At 28.6% G+C, this 20705-nt stretch overlaps 4 protein-coding genes and 1 long non-coding RNA gene across 5 annotated transcripts; 3 read left to right on the top strand and 2 right to left on the bottom strand.

Moving 5' to 3' along the window:
* Nucleotides 1–5178: 5178 nt before the first annotated feature.
* On the bottom strand, nucleotides 5179–6462 carry LOC113793729 (pyrroline-5-carboxylate reductase 3-like). The gene is made up of 2 exons (XM_027343792.2): nucleotides 5608–6462; nucleotides 5179–5541 (listed from the first exon to the last, which is right to left on the bottom strand). Exons 1-2 carry the CDS (start codon nucleotides 6268–6270, stop codon nucleotides 5242–5244), a joined length of 963 nt encoding a protein of 320 aa, XP_027199593.1. The 5' UTR covers nucleotides 6271–6462; the 3' UTR covers nucleotides 5179–5241.
* A 53-nt stretch (nucleotides 6463–6515) lies between these two features.
* LOC142645249 (uncharacterized) lies at nucleotides 6516–13861 on the top strand. The gene is made up of 3 exons (XR_012846397.1): nucleotides 6516–6707; nucleotides 12815–12975; nucleotides 13053–13861. It is a non-coding gene; the product is annotated as an uncharacterized LOC142645249 (long non-coding RNA).
* On the top strand, nucleotides 9703–11029 carry LOC113793779 (uncharacterized). Its single transcript, XM_027343850.2, has one exon. The coding sequence runs from the start codon at nucleotides 9740–9742 to the stop codon at nucleotides 11009–11011; it is 1272 nt and encodes a 423-aa protein (XP_027199651.2). The 5' UTR covers nucleotides 9703–9739; the 3' UTR covers nucleotides 11012–11029.
* Nucleotides 13862–13959: 98 nt separating the features above from the next.
* On the bottom strand, nucleotides 13960–15428 carry LOC142645248 (uncharacterized). Its single transcript, XM_075821083.1, has 2 exons — nucleotides 15293–15428; nucleotides 13960–15210 (listed from the first exon to the last, which is right to left on the bottom strand). Exon 2 carries the CDS (start codon nucleotides 15160–15162, stop codon nucleotides 14032–14034), a length of 1131 nt encoding a protein of 376 aa, XP_075677198.1. The 5' UTR covers nucleotides 15163–15210; nucleotides 15293–15428; the 3' UTR covers nucleotides 13960–14031.
* A 378-nt stretch (nucleotides 15429–15806) lies between these two features.
* Nucleotides 15807–20703, top strand: LOC113793731 (uncharacterized). Its single transcript, XM_027343794.2, has 2 exons — nucleotides 15807–19205; nucleotides 19265–20703. The coding sequence occupies exons 1-2, from the start codon at nucleotides 16555–16557 to the stop codon at nucleotides 20181–20183; spliced, it is 3570 nt and encodes a 1189-aa protein (XP_027199595.2). The 5' UTR covers nucleotides 15807–16554; the 3' UTR covers nucleotides 20184–20703.
* The last annotated feature ends 2 nt before the right edge of the window (nucleotides 20704–20705 follow it).

The following is a 20705-nucleotide window of genomic DNA, read 5'->3' on the forward strand; positions in this document are numbered from 1 at the left end:
TCCGAAAAATTATTTTCCAATTTTCTTTCTTTCTTTTCTTTCTCACTATTAATTCCAAAATAATTGCATTCATTTATTCATTTGTCATCATTATTCTCTAACAAAAAAGAAAATATGAATGTGGTTCATATTTTCTTTTTATCTAGGTTAATTATTTTTCAATCAACATCATCATCGTCATCAAAATAATGACGATGTTTGGCCTAATGATCAAAGAATAATAATGATAAAGAGATGAACCGATCTATATATAATGTTTGAAGATGATAAACCAAAATTGATGTAAGTATATAATTTGTTTTTATTTTTTCCTCGATTCTATTCAGATGGAATAAAAGATCTTTGGTTGGTTGTTGATGAAAAATCAATCGATCGATCGATCGATAAATGGATTTCAATTGATCACATATCAAGAATAAAATTGAAAAATCAAATCGAATCATCACATTATAATTATGGTCCGAATGGGCTTCGAAAAAAAATCAAAATGTGGTGAATCCAAAAAACTTTTAATTTGTTCTTGAAGATGGATGTCGATAAATGTTTTTTTCTCTCTTCCTTCAATCTTTTTATCTTTGAAAAACAGAAATACTTGAAACAAAAATCACTTTGAAATATACAAAAGACTTTATATGTGTGAATCGGTTATCTGACTAAAAATAAGACATCAACACAAGAATATTGATTATTATTATTGATAAGAATTTATTATCAATCAACTCATTCAATTTATTCAATTATAAAGGAGAGAGAGAGAGAATAAAAAAAAATTCACCGATAAATTCAACCAAAATCAACCAAGTGAAACACCAAAAAACACACACACACACACACGAATTGAACCAAAATTGATTCATTTTCCATTATCATCATCAATTATTTTTTTGTTTGTCTACCAAACATACCAACACAGACATATTTTGAATAATTTCCCTCAACAATATCATATTACATAATTGAAATACACCAAAAAAAAGAAAAAGAAAAATATTAATTGAATCAAATAATGAGAAATAAATTAATTTTGATTCATTTTTAATTATAATAATGATAATTATGTAACAAAAACTGATAAATCTGATTATAACTAGCAAAAAAAAACTATTTATATCCGATTTGGTTAATGATTGGTTTGAAATGGAAATATTCGGTTTGAATAATTGATATTTTCTTTTCTTGGTTCAATTTTTTGGCCAAATTGTTTAAATTCCTTTTAATGATTCATGAAAATGGAATGGGATTTTATTTTATTTGAATATTTTTTTTCGAACGATTTTGTTTCATTTGACAAACCAGAAAAAGCATATGATTATTCGATTTGCGCATGTAGAATCTGTAGAATCTCAAGCAAATTAAACTTACCTGTGTGTGTGTGTATATAGTGCGTTTTTTTTTGGGGGTAAACTTTAGGTCTTTTTTTTCCCATTTACTTTATTTCCTGGAGAGAGAAAAGAAAAAGCATTTACTTTATTTGAATATTATTATTTAGGTCAGTAACCGAGAAAAAAAGATTCTTTCTTTCTTTCTTCTTCTTCCTGTTTTTTGAAATCATAAACAAGAAAGACGGACAAAAATAGTCAGGTCAGGCTTTTTTGTTTTGTTTTTGTTTTCCTGGCCATCAACGAAATTGGATATATATCGAGTAAATGCATTTTAAATGCCATTTTTCATTATTATTATTGACATAATAATGTTTACCATCATCATCATTATCAATGTTAACAATATTCGTGGAAAAAATACCAAATGTTGTTAACATTGTCGAATGTCAAATACACACACACACTTTCGCACAAAAAAAAACACACACATATGGATGTCCACTTTAAAAATTCTCATGCAGTAAACAGAAAAAAAAATGTTTAATGGAAAATTAAATATGAAAAATTTGGATAAAGTAAACCATTGATGGGCCAGCCTGATGGATCGGTCGGTCGCCGAATGACATTAGAATAATTCCCACTCACATATAATCAACTTGATTTTTTTATATTCAAAAACTTTAACTCACATCCGTTGAAAACGGTAAATTATTTGAATCAACCAAAAAAGTTTATAATCATCATCATGATGAGAAAATTTTCACACATGGTCGAGTTTTGTTTTTATTTAGTTTCCAACGAGTTAAACCACAGAACTTTACCCGGAAAAAAATTTGTACAAAAATGATTCAAGATTATTCTTTAGTTGAGTGACTGTGTGTATAAAATAGATTACATAAGAAAAATCCAGGATCCATCAAATGGACAACAGTATCGATAGTAAATCGATAGTTAATATGTACAAAAAAAAGCATTTATGGTCTAAATTTATTGATTGATGATCCATTTGGATCAAAAGTTTGGATCGATATTTCTCTCTCCCTAATTATAATATTGATATTTTATATTTCCATCAACAACAATGACAATACTAACAAGATTGTAAATAACTAAATGAAAATCGATATCTAAAAAAGAAAAAGAAAAAATGATTTTATTCGACCTATGTAACATTTTTATGTTGTTATGTAATAAAAAATATAGATCAGAGCTGGCCAAACTGCGGCTCGCGAGCCGCATGTGGCTCGCGAGCCACACTTCTATAATTCAAAAATCGAGGGTGAGGAGGGTGAGCTTGGCCACCCCTGATATAGATGATGACCTCGATGATAAGATGTCGAAATAAAAAAAAACAAAACATTATTATAATTACTTTGAACCAAGTGAAACAAAAAAACACCCACAAATAAAATCCATATTGAAAGTAAATAGATAAAACATACGGTGATAATAGTGATGATCCAATTTATGATCCTAATGTATTATTAGCATTAGTATATTTTATTATTTGATCCATAGGGTTTACTTTTTTTCCCGGTTTAAATTGTCATCGTCTTTGTTGTTGTTGTTGGGAATTACGATCGAAAACAAATAAAATGATATATACAATGTACACACAGACACACATACAGAGAAAGAAATAAAAGAAAACGTAATAAATTACTTGGACAAACATAACACACATATATTAATAATATTCGTTAACAAGGAAATCTTGAACGATGGAGAATTGGATGCTGATTTGATCTTTTTTTTTCTACGAAAAAAAAAATCTAATGTCATCAAAAATTTTTTTCACGTTTATAAACAAAAATAAATAAATAAAGTCTGCTTTATTTTGAAATTTAGTGAAGAATTTTTTTTTTTTTGAAAAAAAAATTCATTCGATTCGATTCGGAATTTTGATTTGAAAAAATAATGTTGCCATCAAACAGTAGGCATATTGGAGAAGAAAAAAAATGGGCACCATAAGCAAACGATTCGCATGAATAATTAATTGAAATTTTACTTTTTTTATTTGCTGAAAAAAAAATATTTAAATTATTGAAAAAAAGAAAAAATTTTTTTTCTTGTTCCAGTTATTCTTGACTGATTTGAAGATTTACCAAGATTGACTATAGTCATTTTGTGATGAAAAATTTACGAAAAAATTTTTTTCAATCATTTTTTTTCAGTCATAAAAAATTCACATCATTATTACGTAATTGCATTGTGTGTTTTATAAGTTTCAAAAGAAATAAAATGGTTTTTTTCATTCCTTTTCCTTGTGCAAACACATGCATAAATGGTGATCCCATTAGACAGTCATTTTTTAAAACCAAAACTGATTTTTCAAATAAAAACACCACACACCTCCACGCATTTCAGGTTCCTTGCTATCATTCTACTTTCAAAGAGTTTTTCGGTTTTATTTTAGTTTTTGGGGAACCACCTTTATTAAAGAAAGAAAAAAAAATTTCTTATCTTTTCTTTTGTCAGATGAATGATAACATTGCTCAAAAAGAAATGAAGAATCAAGATAGCAGGATAGATATATTGTTTCATTTTGTTGTCTGGGATTCAATTTCTCGGTATACTGAAGACAAAGATGAGACAAAAAACTGAAAATGAAAAAGAATCCAAGACAAAATTCTTTACAACAAAAAAAAACAATCTTTGCAATGACACTTTAATATTGTATAATATTTTTGTTCCCGGGCATCACTTATTTTACACATCAGTTATTTTCTTTTTTTTCGTCAACGAAAAATTCTTCTGATTTTATTAATGAATCATTTTTTTCTTTTCAATTTCGTTTTCATTCGAAATTATTTAATTAACTTAACCATGGTGATCATGATAGTGATTATAATCATGATCCTGGTTGCTGAAGACATTGCTTAACCAAAATATAAAGAAAACCCTGACCATAATAATAATAATAATAATCAAATCATTCGAATCAAGTTGTTTAGTTGATGACGTAATTACACAAACAAACTAACTAACCATTTACATTAGTTTTAGTTGACCGTTATTTTTTTTTAATTACAAACGGTGAATCCATGTATTTTGGTTCAGCATTTTTTTTTTTTTTTTGGTTTAATGTTTTAGTCTGTCTCATCAAAAAAAGAAAAAAAAGAAGAAAAGATCCGGATGTATCTTGTTATTCGACCTTCGTCGAATCAATCTTTCTCACTCACACAAACACATTCCCCCACTTATTACCCATTAATGGCCACTCTCAGATCTTATTCTTCTTCTTCATTCTGAATTTGAAAAAAACTAGGAAAAAAGCGAAAATTCCACACACACACCAACAGTGTGTACATGTACCATGTCTTCGTTGTTGTTGTTGTTGTTGTTGTTTCCGAGTGATTCAAACACAGGAAAAAAAGAGAGGAAGCGGTATTCTAAATGAAAAATAACATATGTATCACTCTGGTTCTTTTTTTTTCTTTAACGAAAAATTAAATTCTCGGTCACAATTCTGTTTCCTTGTTGTTGTTGTTGTTGTTGTTGTTCCTATGTTATCTATTTGGCTGTTGGATGCCGAAAAATATGAATGAATGAATGATGATGCTCTCTGGGTATTTTTCATTCTCAATAGCCGCCGAATGATTTACCAACAAACTACCACTACAGTGAAATTTTTTTTCTTCTTCATTGTTGATTCTTCAATGGAATTTCGCTGTTGTTGAGATTTCTATTCAGAGAATAATAGATTTTAATTAACGGGCAAATGAAATTCAATGACAATGACAATGATGATAATCATGAAGATAGGTTTCATTATCTAGATGTGGAAAGAATGAAAAAAAAGACCAAGAATACGGAATTTTCTTCTTTTTCTTTTCTTGTATGGACATTATCTTCATATTTTATTTCATTTTTTTTATTTCATTCATTCACAAATACAACAACAATCAATTAATTAATATTAATGAATATCACCACCACCAGCACCATTCAATGCTAATGCTTGTGAACGTTTAAATGATGCTTCAATTGCACCACATAAACCGGATGCTGCTTCATTTTTATCCAATATCATTTGTCCAAAAATAGCACCACCAGATGGACTACTTGAATCATCTTTTAATTGTGTTGCCATTAAACCGGTTGTTAATATTGTTTGTGATGTTGATTGTGCAACTTTTGCTGCAAATTTTACGGCAACATTTCTTGGCATACCGGCTTTTACTGCACCATCAGCAATTGAATTTATAAAATAATAACACTATATTTAGGAGAAAAATAGATTTTTTAAAAGTTATTTTGTAAAAAGAAATGAAAATATACATACAAATGCTATACCAGAACCGACTAATACACAAACAGTATCAAGATGATTACCGGGTACAAATTCTAATGTTGTAATACGTGTTAAAATTTCACGTACAATATTTGGAAATTTTTCACTATCCGGTTCAGTATCAATATAACTATGTCCAATACCATAAAAAATTGAATGACTAATAACACAACGATAAAATTTTGCCGTATATTTACCCGGATTTTCTGGATTTAATAAACAATCTTTAATTTGATCAATATTAAAACCAAATACTAAACTAAATATATAAACAGGATGACGCATATTTGGTATATAATTTGTTGTTAATGCTGCCGGTCTTGTACCACCAATTTTATATAATGAATGTATAACATTTGGTGGACAACAAATAAATACAATATCACAATCAAAACGACCAAATATATCGATATTTCTTTTCGATGTATGTATAGCTGGATAAAGAATTTTCATTGTTTCAGTATTGGTTGTTGTTGGTGATGAAATATATATACGTTTTGGATCAACTTGACCACGTACCGATAATAAACCGGTAATAATAGATGTAGCCAATTTACCGGCACCAATAAAACCAAGACGTGCAGTATTTGCATCAGCACCACCACGACGTGTTTTTTTTGTTGGACGTGTTCCCGATGTAGTAGGTTTTGACATAATTAATATTTTTTTTTCTCGGCAAAACAAACAAAAAATTCAATTTACACACACAAAAAAACAAAATTCAGAAATTCAGATAAACTTTTTTAGTTCAAACAGTTTTTTTTTGAGAAATATTTTGTGAAAAAATACAAGAATTTTTATAACAACTGTTAAACAATCAATCAATCAAGGGGGAGAAAACAAAATTCAATTAAATTTATCAAATTATCGATTATCGAAAAAGAAAACAACAACTTTTTTCACAATTCGAACATATGATTCGACTATTTTTTTGGCTATAATTTTGTTTTTCTCGAAATAGTAACAATGGAAAACATTATCATTGTTGCAGAATGTTGATGTTTGGACTATTTTCGAGGACAAAAATCGATAAAATCGATTTTTGATTGGGAAAAAAAACAAATTTTTTCCCAGTATTTTTTCCCAAAAATGTAAGTAAAACTTTTACTTTTAATTATGATTATTATTTGTGAAACGAATGGGAAGAATCGTTTTCTTGCCATTCACAAAACAATAACAAAGAATTTGGAAAGCCTAAAGGCTATTTGAAATAACAAAAATTCATTTTGATTTGATAACGATGATGATGATGGCTATCAATGAATGTTTTTTCCAATTGAAGAAAAACTATAAAGGTTTGCAAATTTCATTTTTCGTTTTTTGGAAAATAAATCCTGGTGAAAGAAATCACACCTTCGGGGTTTAAAAAAATGTTGAAACTTTTCAACAACAACAACAAACGGAAGAATCTAATTCAAAGAACAATAAACATTTCCATGTAATAACATTGTCACCAAATTCTGAATGACTTGATGATTGAAACAAACCAGAAAAAAAGTTTCCATTTTTTTTTAAAAATAACCCAGTCAGACTCTTGTTACAATGGTATATCATTATCATTATTATTTTTCATCCATCAATGATTTTTTTTTTCGTTGAATGAACTAAACTTTCCATCAAAAAAAAATGATCGATTTCAAATTCTGTAAAGAATTTCTTTTCTTTTTTTTAAAAAACCCATATATATTAATCATCAATCAAATGATCTGATGATGTCAGATTGAACTTTTTCGTATTGAAGAAAAATAAAACCATGCATGTAATCAAAATTCTTAACCAGAAAAAAATCGAATGTTTTTTTTCAGTTTGCATATTTGCAGATCAATCTATCCTGATCGTTCTATATAAACATAGATTGCTAATTTTCTTAAATCAAAAAAAAAAAAACAGAAAATCAAACGCCAACACACACACACACCCACAGAGAGAAATATTTCCTTATCTTATGAATATTTGGTTTTGTTGGACATCAGATTCTTTTTATTCTCTCTCTCTTTTTTTCCTACTACATAAAGATAAAGATTATAAAATCATTTAATGATGATTGCAAAACGAAGGACATGTTTTTCTTGAGAAAAAGAATTAAAAGAAAGAAAGTAAAAGAAAGTAAAAACATCATAAAATATGGCTGAATAATAATAATTATGGTTATGGTTATGATCGATAAATAAATGAGAAAATTATTGGACAATAATATTCTTGTTGGTGAAAGCCAAACGATTCTTAATTCCTATATATAAAAAAAACTACATAGAATTAGGAAATTATGCAATTTATATGATGAAAATAAACTATTTCGTTTGAAACGATGAATATAGAATATTCTGTGAAAATATTAACTGCTACTGCTACTACTGCTGCTGTATTGGTTTCAAGATTCTATCATTTCTGATCATTTTGAAATATAAAAAAAAGATAACATTGAATAACACAGATTCATTTATAATCGGTTATTGTTTATATAGTATTTGAATTATCGCATGCGTATCTAGCAACAAAAAAACCAGAATCCAGAATCCATTATCCAAGAAGTAAGTTCCATAAAACTGCTTATACGCATACACACAAATACGCAAAAGAAAACATATATAGACGCAGATGGCAACAAAAGAGAAAAAGTTTCATCAGAATCTATGTGAGAAACTAACCGAACCAAAATAAACTGAAAAGAATCGAGCCCAAAACAACAGCAGCAAAAAAAGACAGTGATTGAACAGAGAGGAAAGATATGTTTTATTTTTTATTTTTTTTTCATTTCGACCGAACCGACCGAAAAGAAAATGAAAATTTTCGTTTTTTTCCAACGCTGTCCTTAATTTGCTTGTATGTGTTTGAAATGGTGAAATATTCTTTGAATGAAGAATAAAGTTCTGTAGTCACATAACTGCTATTACCGTATATATATCCGCACACACACACCACAATCAACCAACCAAACAAACAACCGAAAACACCACTACTTTAAGAAACTAAATGTAAAAAAAGAAAGAAAAACATTCTAATAAAGAATGTTTCGGCGGATGAAAAAAAAACTAGATCAAAGTTTCAAACTAAAAAAAAACATCTCTATATGGTGGTGGTGGTGGTGAAATTGACAACAACAATAACAAAAAAAAGCAATTTCAAAAATCATTTTCCAAAATGAATAATGTTCTTGTATCATCAACATCACAGTGAAGAAACGAAATGAAAGAAAGAAACGAATCGAGAACAAACAACTAACCACACACATCACATCTATTCTATTTCATTCATCCTTTGTTTCTCTATGTGACTTTAATTTCATTAAAAAAAAAAAAAATAATTTTATGAATACAAGCAGCTGCCGCATCATTTCAAATATCAAATCAAATAGAATATACACACTGTAGATAAATGTTTTGAACAATCAAAAATATAGAGAAATAACAAAAATCATCACTTTGAAAACGTCCGCATTGAAATGAATTTTTTTCTTCTTTAATGATCCAACAAGGTCGTCTATATCATTGTTGTTCAATTCAAATCAATTCCAAAAAATTTTTTTTATTTAATCTAAATGTGTTCTGTTCGTGAAACGAAAACAGAAAAACAAACAACAACAACAACATTCAAAACGATAAATGAGGAAATTGTTAAGTTAGTTCGTTTTTGGCATCTTGATGTTAGGAAAACTTTTTTTTTGTTTTGTTTGTCTGTTGAAGAAAAACATTGAAAAATTGTTCGGTTCTGTTTTCTATCACTTATTCGTTTTGTTTTGTTTTGTTTTTTGTTTTTGAACACAGTGTGCGTACAGGTGAAAATTTGTAAATTCATCACTTTTTTTTCTTCGATTCGAAAAGATGAATGTTTGAACAAAGCAAAAAACAAACAGTGAAAAAAAGTGAATTCAAAATTAACAACAATATTGATTATTGAGAAAATGTTAAACAAACAAACAAACGAAAAATGATATTGAAATTATTTTGATGAAAAAGTTTAATGGACCCGAAGAAGACTCGATCTAAATCAACTTTGTTTGTTTTGTTTCGTCTATCTATCCATCCATCCATCTAACTATCTCATTCTTTCATCATCATTCATATAGTTTCTTAGTTTCATAGTGTGTGTTTGTGTCTGATTATGGATAATTGGAAATAAATAAATGAAAAAAATCAAATTAAAAATGATCAGAATAAAAAAATTATTAATGATAATATCATTATCATCAACATTATTAATAAAATTAATATTAATATTTACATTATTATCAACAACAAATGTTGATGCAAAATGTCCATCAAAAGCAAATTCATTCTGTTTACAGATTGATGGTTTTGATTCAATATTATTAGATGGATCACATTTTACAAATATATCGAAAGTATTTAGGCAAATTGCCTTTCTATTCGATGATGATCATGAATCAAAAGAATTAGATCAATTTATATTGATTAATAATTTTAAGCTTGAAAAACTTGATCGTAATGTATTCTGTGATTTTCGTTTTCGTCATATTGTGATTCGAAATTGTACACGTTTGAATAAGATTGATCGTGATGCATTTAATGGTACGGCAAGTTTTGTAAAATCAATTAAAATTGATTATATTGGTCTAACTGAATCAAGTTCGGAAGAATTTTTTGAAGCATTAAATTCATTGGATAATCTTGAAGATCTTGAATTAAAAAATCATCGTTTATTGAATATAAGTGATTATACGTTTAGACAAAAACGTTTAAAATCATTACATCTTGATGGTCCATTGGAAGTAATCAGTAATAATGCATTTTTTTATGCAGATAATTTATCAATATTAAAATTAACAAAATCGATTCGTCGTATTAAACAACATGCATTCCATTTTCGTTTGACAAGCAATAAAACATTGGATCTATATTTGGATGCAAAAATTGGTTCAATGGAACGTCGTGTATTTCTATCAACACAACGTCCATTAACAATTAATCTATTTCTAAATAAAATGTCAAATTTTGAGGCTGCCATATTTAAACCTGTATTAATGGAACAGATCAAACATGAGCTCATTTTACATGGAAATCCAAAAGAAATGCGTAAACCTTGTCAATTATTATGGTTATTTCGTAGTAAACATCGTTTTAAAGGTGTTTTTCAATTTAAAGATGAACCATTAATTAATGAATCATATTTTGATCAATGGCGTTGTTCAAATCAAATGATACATGGTCATCCATCATCATCAAGTGGTGGTACAATTGTAATGGATAATAATAATAATAATGGTCAAACAAATGATAATGAAATACATGAAGAAATGAATAATATTGATCGTGCCGGTATGGATCAATCACATAATAATGCTATTTCATCAATAATCATCGATAGTCCAAATATTAGTTTTCCCCATATAATGATTATTATTATAACTGCCATCCGATTATTATTACAAACATGATCATCATCAGTATCAGAATAAATTGATGATCGCGGATGACAAGTAAAAGAAACAGAAATTTTTTTCTTTTTCCTTTTCACTTTGATTGATCAACAATCGTTATATAAATATAAATAGATTTAACGAATAATGATTATTATTATTGACAAATATCATGTCATCATCATTGCCATCATCATCATCATTGTAGTCAAAATTTTATTCTGTCAATCATCATCATCATCATCGTAATCATCTTTAACAAACAAACAGGGAGTAAAAGAAAAGAAACAATGTAAACAAATGAAGAAGAAGAAAAAAACATAAATAAATTCGTTCATTTCACATATTTATTATAAATAAAAATTACCTCGTTATATTTTATTCATCATTCATCATAATCATCATTATCATCATCGTCAACCAATGAATGACACCATTGGCCAAATATGAAGAAAACAAAATTTTTGATGTGACAACCGAGAGAAAGAGAAACAGAGAGAGAGAGAATCATAAAACAAACAAAAAACCAGATATTACACACCCAAACTAGACAAAAAAAATAGGTTTGACAATGGAAAAAAAAATCCAATAAATATTGAATGAATCGATTGAACGAAGAATATTTGAAGAATTCGAAAAAACGAATGTCAACAACAACAACAACAACGAAAACAACAACGCCATCTATCTGTCGACCACCATTTCTCATAATTCCATAGTTTGTCGTGAATTTATAATTCGAATTTTCATTTCTGTTTTGGTTTTTTTTTGTTTTTTCAAAATTTGAAATTTTGTGTTTTGTTTTGCGATGATTTTTCTATTTGTTTGTTTGTTTGTTTTTTGTTATCTAATCTGCCATTCATCACACACACACACCCGGAATATATTCTATTTCATTTCATAGACCGAATGAATGAAACAAAGAAGAAGAAGTAAACAAAAAAGTTCAATTCTCAACATATAACCCAATGACCAACTAAATTAACAACAATTTTAAAAACTGCCATTTACAAACAAACAAAACAAATCAATCAATTGTAATATCACTGCTATTGTTAATTATTTTTGAATGAAAACAAAACGAAAGAAGAAAAGAAAAAAAAATTCATTATTTTTGTTATCATTTTAATTGTTATTAATTGTTTTAGATAATCAATATTTTTTTTCATGATTGCCCTGATACAACCAACAATAAACAACAACAAAAACAAAGTATTATTCTCATTATTGTAGAGAGAAAAACAAAAATTTATATTATTGTTATTGAGCACTTTTAAAAAGAATTATTTCATCCTGGAAAATCATTTTAAAACATTCATTCATTTTCACTTGACACCTGGAATACAAACTCACAACACTCAATAAAACAATTTGATATTATCAAATGAATAAAAACAACAACAACAAGTTTATCGTTTTGAAACAAAATTGATACATTTTTTTCAATCATTCTTTAATCCAGTCGAATGCTTTTGACACAATTTTTTCTATTTCGAATCATCGATCGCGGAAACATTTTCGAATCCATTTATCGAATGTACAATCGATGGACAAGACACATATTCTGTATGTGTGTGTGTGTGGAAATAGTTTTTTCCCAATTTCATTTTTTTTCGTTCGATAAATTCATGATGCTCATCATTTGTAACCGGGATCGGTTTTATAAACAATTTTATTTATTAGATTTTTTTTTCTATTTGGAGGGGACCGAAAATCAAATGATTAAATGGAAAATAAAATCGATCCATTTCTTGTTTTTTTTGTATATGTTTTTGACACATTTTTTGTTGTTGTTGTTGAATTCAATCCCAAAAAAAACAGATCGTAAAATGTCCATGAAATGTCAACAACAACAACAACAGTGTTTTTCTGACAATGTGACAAGAAAAAAAACAACAAATATTCCGGTTATATATTTTGTTGAATGGATTATTTCCGTATTGTTTGGGTATTTGGCAAGAAAAAGAGAAATTATTCAATGGGTAAATTTCACAATTTTTGTTGTTGTCAATTTTTTTGTATGAATTTAAAATTTATGTCAATTTCTTTGATTCATTAGATTAATTGATTTTGGATGGAATTTTCGTTCGAAAAGAAGAATTTTTTTCCCAAGAATTTCTGATTTTTTTTGACCGCGTTCACTTTTCCGAATAGATTGAATCACATCCCGGCCATTTGTGTTTATCCGGAAAAAAAACAACAACAACAAAATTCATTTTGATAACACACCTGCACACATGAAGAAATGGACCAAATGAAGATCCAAATGGTAAAAATGTGAAAGATAAAAAAAATTGGAACACTCACATCCTTGCCAAAACAATCAAGCAAAAAAATGGGACAGAATATTCTCTATATATGCTTGAAGCAACATAGATTCTATATTTTGAATTTGAAATCATCATTTGAAAATTGTCTGGGCCCGAAAAAAATATATGCTGTCTATTTTCTGTTGCAGAAATAACTTTATCATGAAATTATGATGATGATGGGCCTGGATAGAATTTATTCTGACAATTTTTAGACCGAACGAAAAAAAAATCCGCCTTTCTGGATGATGATGAAAAACAAATTGTTTTTGAATTAATTTTCAAACGACGACGACGACGAAATGTAATGTACCACCTGGAACATTTTTGATCATGAAATCAAACGATAGGCCAGGTAACAAGAATTTGAAATTATTGGCTAAAGTGATATGATTTTGATTTGATTTCGAAAGAAAATCATGTCCAACAAACGTGAATAAAATATAAACATTTTCTAAACAGAATTTTCATTTGAAAAAAATGTAAAATTCCTTAATGTCAAAAATTGAAAAGTTTTTTTTTGTTTAAAGTGAAAAAAAATGTTTAATTTTGAATCATTATTGATTGATATAATTCTTATATGGAAAATTTGATAATTAGAATCTTCGACCGAAAAAAAATACATATTTATAGAAAGAATATCACATGATTATGACGAAAAAAATAGAGAAAGAAAAAAAAATCAATTTTTGTTTTCTCATTTTGATTTTGATTTAAATGATTTTTTGTTCAAAAATATTGATTATTATAATCATAATTCCAATTTTTTTGTACATTCATTCCATTATTACCATACCATTGACCATTAACATTAGCAATATGTTGATTAAATTGTTCTTGTAAACGATTCATTGATTGTTGTAATAAATCAATTGATTGTTGATTACGATCAATTTGTTGTGTCATTCGTTTAAATTGTTGTTGTTGTGTACGAAATTGTTGTTTTATCATGGCCATTAAACGATCTTCAAATGATGATGATGTTTGCTGATTATTATTATCGCCAATCATTATCATTTGTCCACCAATACTATTATTATCATCATTTGATTCATCATCATTATCGATTCGAATTCGTTTTGTTGTTGTTGTTGTTGATTCGGATGATTGTAATGAATTATTGATTGAAACCATTGTTGTTGATTGTGATTCATCCAAATGATAATTATTCATTGGAAATGGTTGCTGTTGATTACCATTACCAAAACCAATACTATATTGATGTTGTAATATACGATCTAATTGTTTAAAATATTCCCAATTTGATTTAGTATTTGATTCAATTGCATTTAATTGACGAACTTCTTTAAAATAACGGCTTTTAAGTTGAGCAATTTTACGTCGTATTTGTTCAAGATTACGATCATAACCAGATGATTGTAAATCTTGCTGTATATTTGTATAAATCCATTTATTATATGTTGATGATGTTTTTCCAGCTACATTTTTTGAATATTTTTCCCATGATGTAATCATATAAACAGTTTCATTTGTACTCCATTTATAATCTTTTTTCACTGATATTGTTGCCGATGATGATGATGATGGTTGATCACCACCACCATTACAGCCATTAATAATATTGGATGTTGGTCCATCATTTTCATCATCATCATCATCAACGATTCGACTACCAGAATCATCATCATCATCATCATTGGTTAATGTAACACTATCTTCACCACCACCACCACCACAATCATCATTAATAGTATTGTTTGATGTCGAAAGAAATGTCGAATCAAAATCATCAAGAATAAATTCTTGATATTGTTGTTGATGTTGTGGATGATAACTCATGTGATGATGTTGCTGTTGCTGTTGTTGTTGTTGTTGATGATGATCGGATGCATCCATCATGATTTAAAGATCATCAAATTCTTTTTTTTGGCAAACAAAAATCTTTGCCTTTTTACAAAACAAAACAAACAAACAAAATTAAACAAAATCAAATCAAGTCATGGTTATTTCTCGTTCGATCAATACTTACAGTGAATATTTAAAAAAATTTAGACAATTTTACTAATGAAACTTGAGTAATTTTCAAAAAAAAATCAATTTATTTTCAATATTTTTTTGGACTATTTGGATTCAACTAAAGTATATAAATGTTCCGGTTTTCTTAATGGTTGGATAAAAATAGGAGCCAACAAAAAAAAAAAAAAAAAAACGAAAAAATTAATTTCGTTATTGATAGATGACACTGCTGTACGGACGAAAGAAATTCACATGCCGGTTGTGCGATATATACGCACCACACACACACAATGATTGTAATTTTTCTTCCCGAAAAAAAAAAAATTACGTTTTGTCATAGCAGTATTGTTGAAAGTTAGATAATCAATATTATCAATGTTTAATAATTCTATGCTACTAGCATTTGAAACAAACAAACAAACAAACAAACAAAATTCTTAGATAATTATAATGTGACAACACCATGAACGAAAACGTGTTCGGTTTATATCGATATACCGGCGAGCGTGTGTTTGTTGCGTGATTTGAGATTTTTGTTTTTGTTTCTTTTTCGATTACGGTTGAGTTCTATTTTTTTTTCTTCAATTTATTTGCCATCACCATGATGATATGATAAAGAAAAATATAGGCAACAAACAACGAATTAATAAAAGCAAGGAAAAAGAAAATATGTTGTCCAAACAGCGTGCGTATTTGAGTTTAATTAAAAAATAATAATCATCATTGTTGCTTTATTTCGTAAAAATGATAATTTTTTGTTTGTTTGTTTGTGTGTCAATTGTTGTGGTCAAGTGATCATAATTTTGCATGATCTATTTCGAATGAATTTTTTTTTATCGTTTCAATTTATCTCAATATTTAACAAAATCCCCTGTTAAAAACAAGAAACAGTGAACAATCTAAACTTTGTATGATTTCATATTACGACAGTTTATTTTCATATATTGAATTGTGTGTGTGTGTGTGTTTTTTTTGTGGAACATAAGAAAAATCCCAAATTTAATTTTATTCTTTTACCACATTATTTATCAATTTTCATCAAAAAATAAAAACTATTTTCACGCAAATCGACTGATTTGATTCGAATTTCTATTTTTTTTTTCACATTGTGTTTGATGTGTGTGTGTGTGTGTGTGTGTGTGAATAAGTGAAGAATTCGAATCCTTTTTGGTTAATTTGTTCGATTTCTTTTTCATCATCATCATCTTGTTTGGTTTTTTTGTGTTTTATTGTGATTTTTGTTTGTTTCATCTTCATTTTATTTGATGTTCAACAATGGTCAATCGTAAACGTAAAGCAACAACAACAACAATTGATACTAATGTATCTACTATTGTTGATAATAATGATAATTCAGAAGCAATAAATAATGAATCTATTGGTCGTATAAAATCGAAAAATTCTAAATCAAAATCATCAACAACAACAATTGTTGATAATGGTGATGATCATGATGATCATCATCAACCATCGAAATCAAAATCATCTAAACGTTCGACACGTAGAACAACACCAGCATCTAATCAATCAACATCAAACAACAGTAATAATAATGTTGATGATGATCATGATCATGATCAAATTGAATCACAAGTTGATAAATCTAAAACTAAACGAACACGTGGTAATCGAAAACAGATAGAATCCACTATTGCAAGTAATTCTGATGATATTGCTTCAACTAGTACAAATTTAGTCGATAATGTCAAGACTACGAAAAAATCGGCAAAACCAACTAAAAATGTTACATTCGATATCGATACCGTTAATATTGAAGAAGATAAAACAAAACAAACATTACGACGAAGTTCACGAACAACAACTAGAGCTTCAACAGCAGCCTCTTCAGCTGTGGCAAAAATTTCAACATCATCATCATCATCGTCATCTTCAACGACGGCATCAAGAAAAAAAACAACGGCAACAAAATCAGACACACCAATAAAGCAATCAACACCTTCATCATCTCGAAGTCGTGCAAAAAAGCAAGACAAAACTGAATCGATCGAATCGATCGAAAATTCTCATGAAGATCAACATGTAGAAAAAGAATCAATGGTCAAATCGAAACGTTCGTCAAAATCATCAAAACAGTCCGAAACAAAATTGAAGAAAACGACGACAACAACTCAAAATGAGCAACATGAAGAAACCAAAAATGAACCTGAACCAACTGTTATCAGTAAGAAACGTTCAACACGTGGCGTAAAATCTAAGCCCGAAGTTGTTGAAAATGTTGTGGATAATGAACTAAAAGAAGTGAAAGAAAGACCGCGATCGACAAGAAAAACTGCTGCTGCTACTTCGGTAACTGAATCGTCATCTAAATCTACAAATAAACGAAGTAAACAAAAACAGAGCAATAAGACAGAATTAGTCGATGAAATTCAAACCACTGAGCTTGAAAATGTTGAAGAAGAGACTAAAACAGAGTCATCAAAACGTAAATCGGCTAGAAATTTGACTAAATCAATGAATCAAGCTGCGGTAGAAACGGAACCAGAACAAACAACTTCTGAACCGAAAAAATCCGTAGCAGCAACAACAAAATCAAAACGACCAAGACGAGGAGCTGCCTCGACTGTTGTGGAAGAGGTATTAAAAGAATCTGAACCAGAAATTCCATCGGTAGTACAAGATGAACCCGATTTCATACAACAGATACCTGTAACAAAACCAGAGACAGAAAATGAGAAAAATATTCCAAATCAATCTGAATCTGAAGGACAAATATCAGCAAATAATAATGTAGAAGAGAAAAAAATTGCTGAAGTTGTTGATAAAGTAAATGAAATTGTTGATGTTATAGAATCAGAAACGAATATTTCTCAATCATTATCATCATTAACAGCAGCAGCAACTACGGTCGCAAAAGAAGATACTGAAAAAACTGATGAGAAAGTTAATAGTGAAACATGTTCGAAAGAATCAAAAATGCCAAAAGAGCAAGTATCATTCGAAATAGTCGATATGGATGATAGTGAAGAGATAGAACCAGATACGCATGTAATCGCTATTGACCATGAACAAATGATCATAGATGATGGATCACGATCATCAGTTGAATCGAAAGATAAACAATCTGATTTAGATTTAGATTCTACTATTATTGTCATTGAAGATTCTCAATCTAGTGATGGTTCCCTGTTACAACCGTCTATCGTTTCAAAGTCGATTGTGAAGCAAGAAACAAACGCACAATCACCAATTGAAAATGAACCAAAAACGGATATGAAGGAATTTCAGCCAATCACCGTTTCTAATGACCAAACAAAAATTGAGGTTGATATTAAGCAATCGATTTCGGTTGTAAATGAAGCTGAATCATTAGCTACCAATTCGAATGGTCAATCAATGGTTATTGAAGATGATAATGATGAACGAGGTTCAAAACGTAAAGTACCTGATTCATTTACAATTTCAAGTGAAGATACTATGCAATCACCTGTAGCGAAAAAGGCAAGATTCGAATTGCCTGACCATGGTGATCTATTCACAATGGGTGATCAAATATCGAAAGAATTAGGGCCACGTGAAATATATTTTCATGGACGTAAAACATTACGATCACAGCCAGCAAAAGTTCGTATCGGTTCATATAAAATCAAACAAGTTGCAATGGGGGCTTTACATACATTAGCGTTGACCGTCAATGGTCAGATTTTATCATTTGGTTGTAATGATGATTATGTTCTTGGTCGATTTATTACTCGTGAAGAATATACGAATAATCTTATCACTAATGGTGGTGATGATGATCTGGATGAATTAGATGTTGATGATGATGAATTTGAAGAGAAACTTTCTGGACGTCCATTACCGGTGAAAGAATTGCGATCAAAAACAGTTGTAAAAGTATCGGCTGGTGATATGCATTCGGCAGCATTATGTGATGATGGCAAGGTTTATGTTTGGGGAAATTTCAAGTAAGTTTTTTCCATATATTTTACTATTTTAACTTTATTAATGTTTCTTTGATCGATAGAGATGATTCGGATAAAGTTGGTCTATTTGTTGATTGCGAAAAATCTCCAAATTGTTCGGACTATTTACCTGTAATTTTACCGAAACAAGTCGAAATTGATATGAAAATTATTGATATTGCATCTGGATCTCATCATATCCTAATGCTAACGGAGGAAGGAAATGTATTCACATTTGGTGATGGTTCTAAAGGACAATTAGGACGTATTGTATCGACCGAGCTTAATTCAATCAAAACAAATCGTGATCTATTTTTACGACCGCAAATGGTATCGATACCTGAACAGGCAAAAATTGAACATGTTTTTGCATCACAATGGAATTCATTTGCCTTATCCACCGACGGTAATCTTTATGGCTGGGGTCTTAATAATTATTTTCAACTTGGTTTGAAAAATGATTTCATATCACAAGCAAATAGCTTAAATTCCGATTCATTATTTACATTGATACCGACACGAATACCGTTATCGTTTAAATGTAAACAAGTATCTAATGGCCAACAACATTCATTAGCATTGGATAATGATGGCAATGTTTATGCCTGTGGTTCAGCATTGTATGGCAAATTAGGTCTTGGTGAAGATTTTATTCGACAATGTAATAATGATAAAAGTATTAGTGATTTTAAACAAATTCCATCAACCATTTTCAATAAGGAACGTGTAATCAAAGTTGATTGTGGTGATTTTTGTTCAATGGCCATTACAGAAACTGGAAAATTATATTGTTGGGGACAAGGTGGCCTACAGATTGGTACATCGGCTGATGAAGATCTATTTGAACCGAGACAAATAAAAAATGGCCCTTATGATGAATGTACACGTTTTATATCGATTTCAACGGGTGCACAAATGGCAGCAATGATTGGTACGATTATCAATGATGATGATAATGATAATGATTCACAAATGGATTAGAAATATTTTTTTTCACTTTCATATATTCATTGTGATTCAATTTCTTTCTAATTGATTTATTCTTTTCTTTGTTTTTTTTTTTTTTTTTTTTTTGATGATCACATCTAATATATCAAACAAACAAAAAAAATTGATTTGATGACATTACATTTGATTTGTTTGTTTACCATAAAATATATACAACAACCAACATTTACCCCAAAATATAATATGCATATTCATTAATTATAAATATTTAATTTACGAACAATGATTATTAACCTTTGACACCTTTTTGTTCCATTATTATATGTTTCTTTTCGATTTTTTTTTCACACACTCTCTCTCTCCAATTCATTTATTAATTAATAATAATTATAAGTAAAAAAAAGATATGAGCAACAAACAAACAAACAAACATGAAAGAAATAATTTCCACATCCTCTATATTTGGCACGTTAATATTTACATTTACAAAAAAAAAGATATATTTTCATAATAACATATTTTTAAGAAAAAAAAATCATTTGAAAAAGAAAAATT

Source organism: Dermatophagoides pteronyssinus, unplaced genomic scaffold (genome assembly GCF_027571235.1).
Source record: "Dermatophagoides pteronyssinus isolate colony J.1.1.1.1 unplaced genomic scaffold, Derpt_VIB-CSIC_2022.12 sq0008, whole genome shotgun sequence".
NCBI classification, from domain to species: Eukaryota; Metazoa; Arthropoda; class Arachnida; order Sarcoptiformes; family Pyroglyphidae; genus Dermatophagoides; species Dermatophagoides pteronyssinus.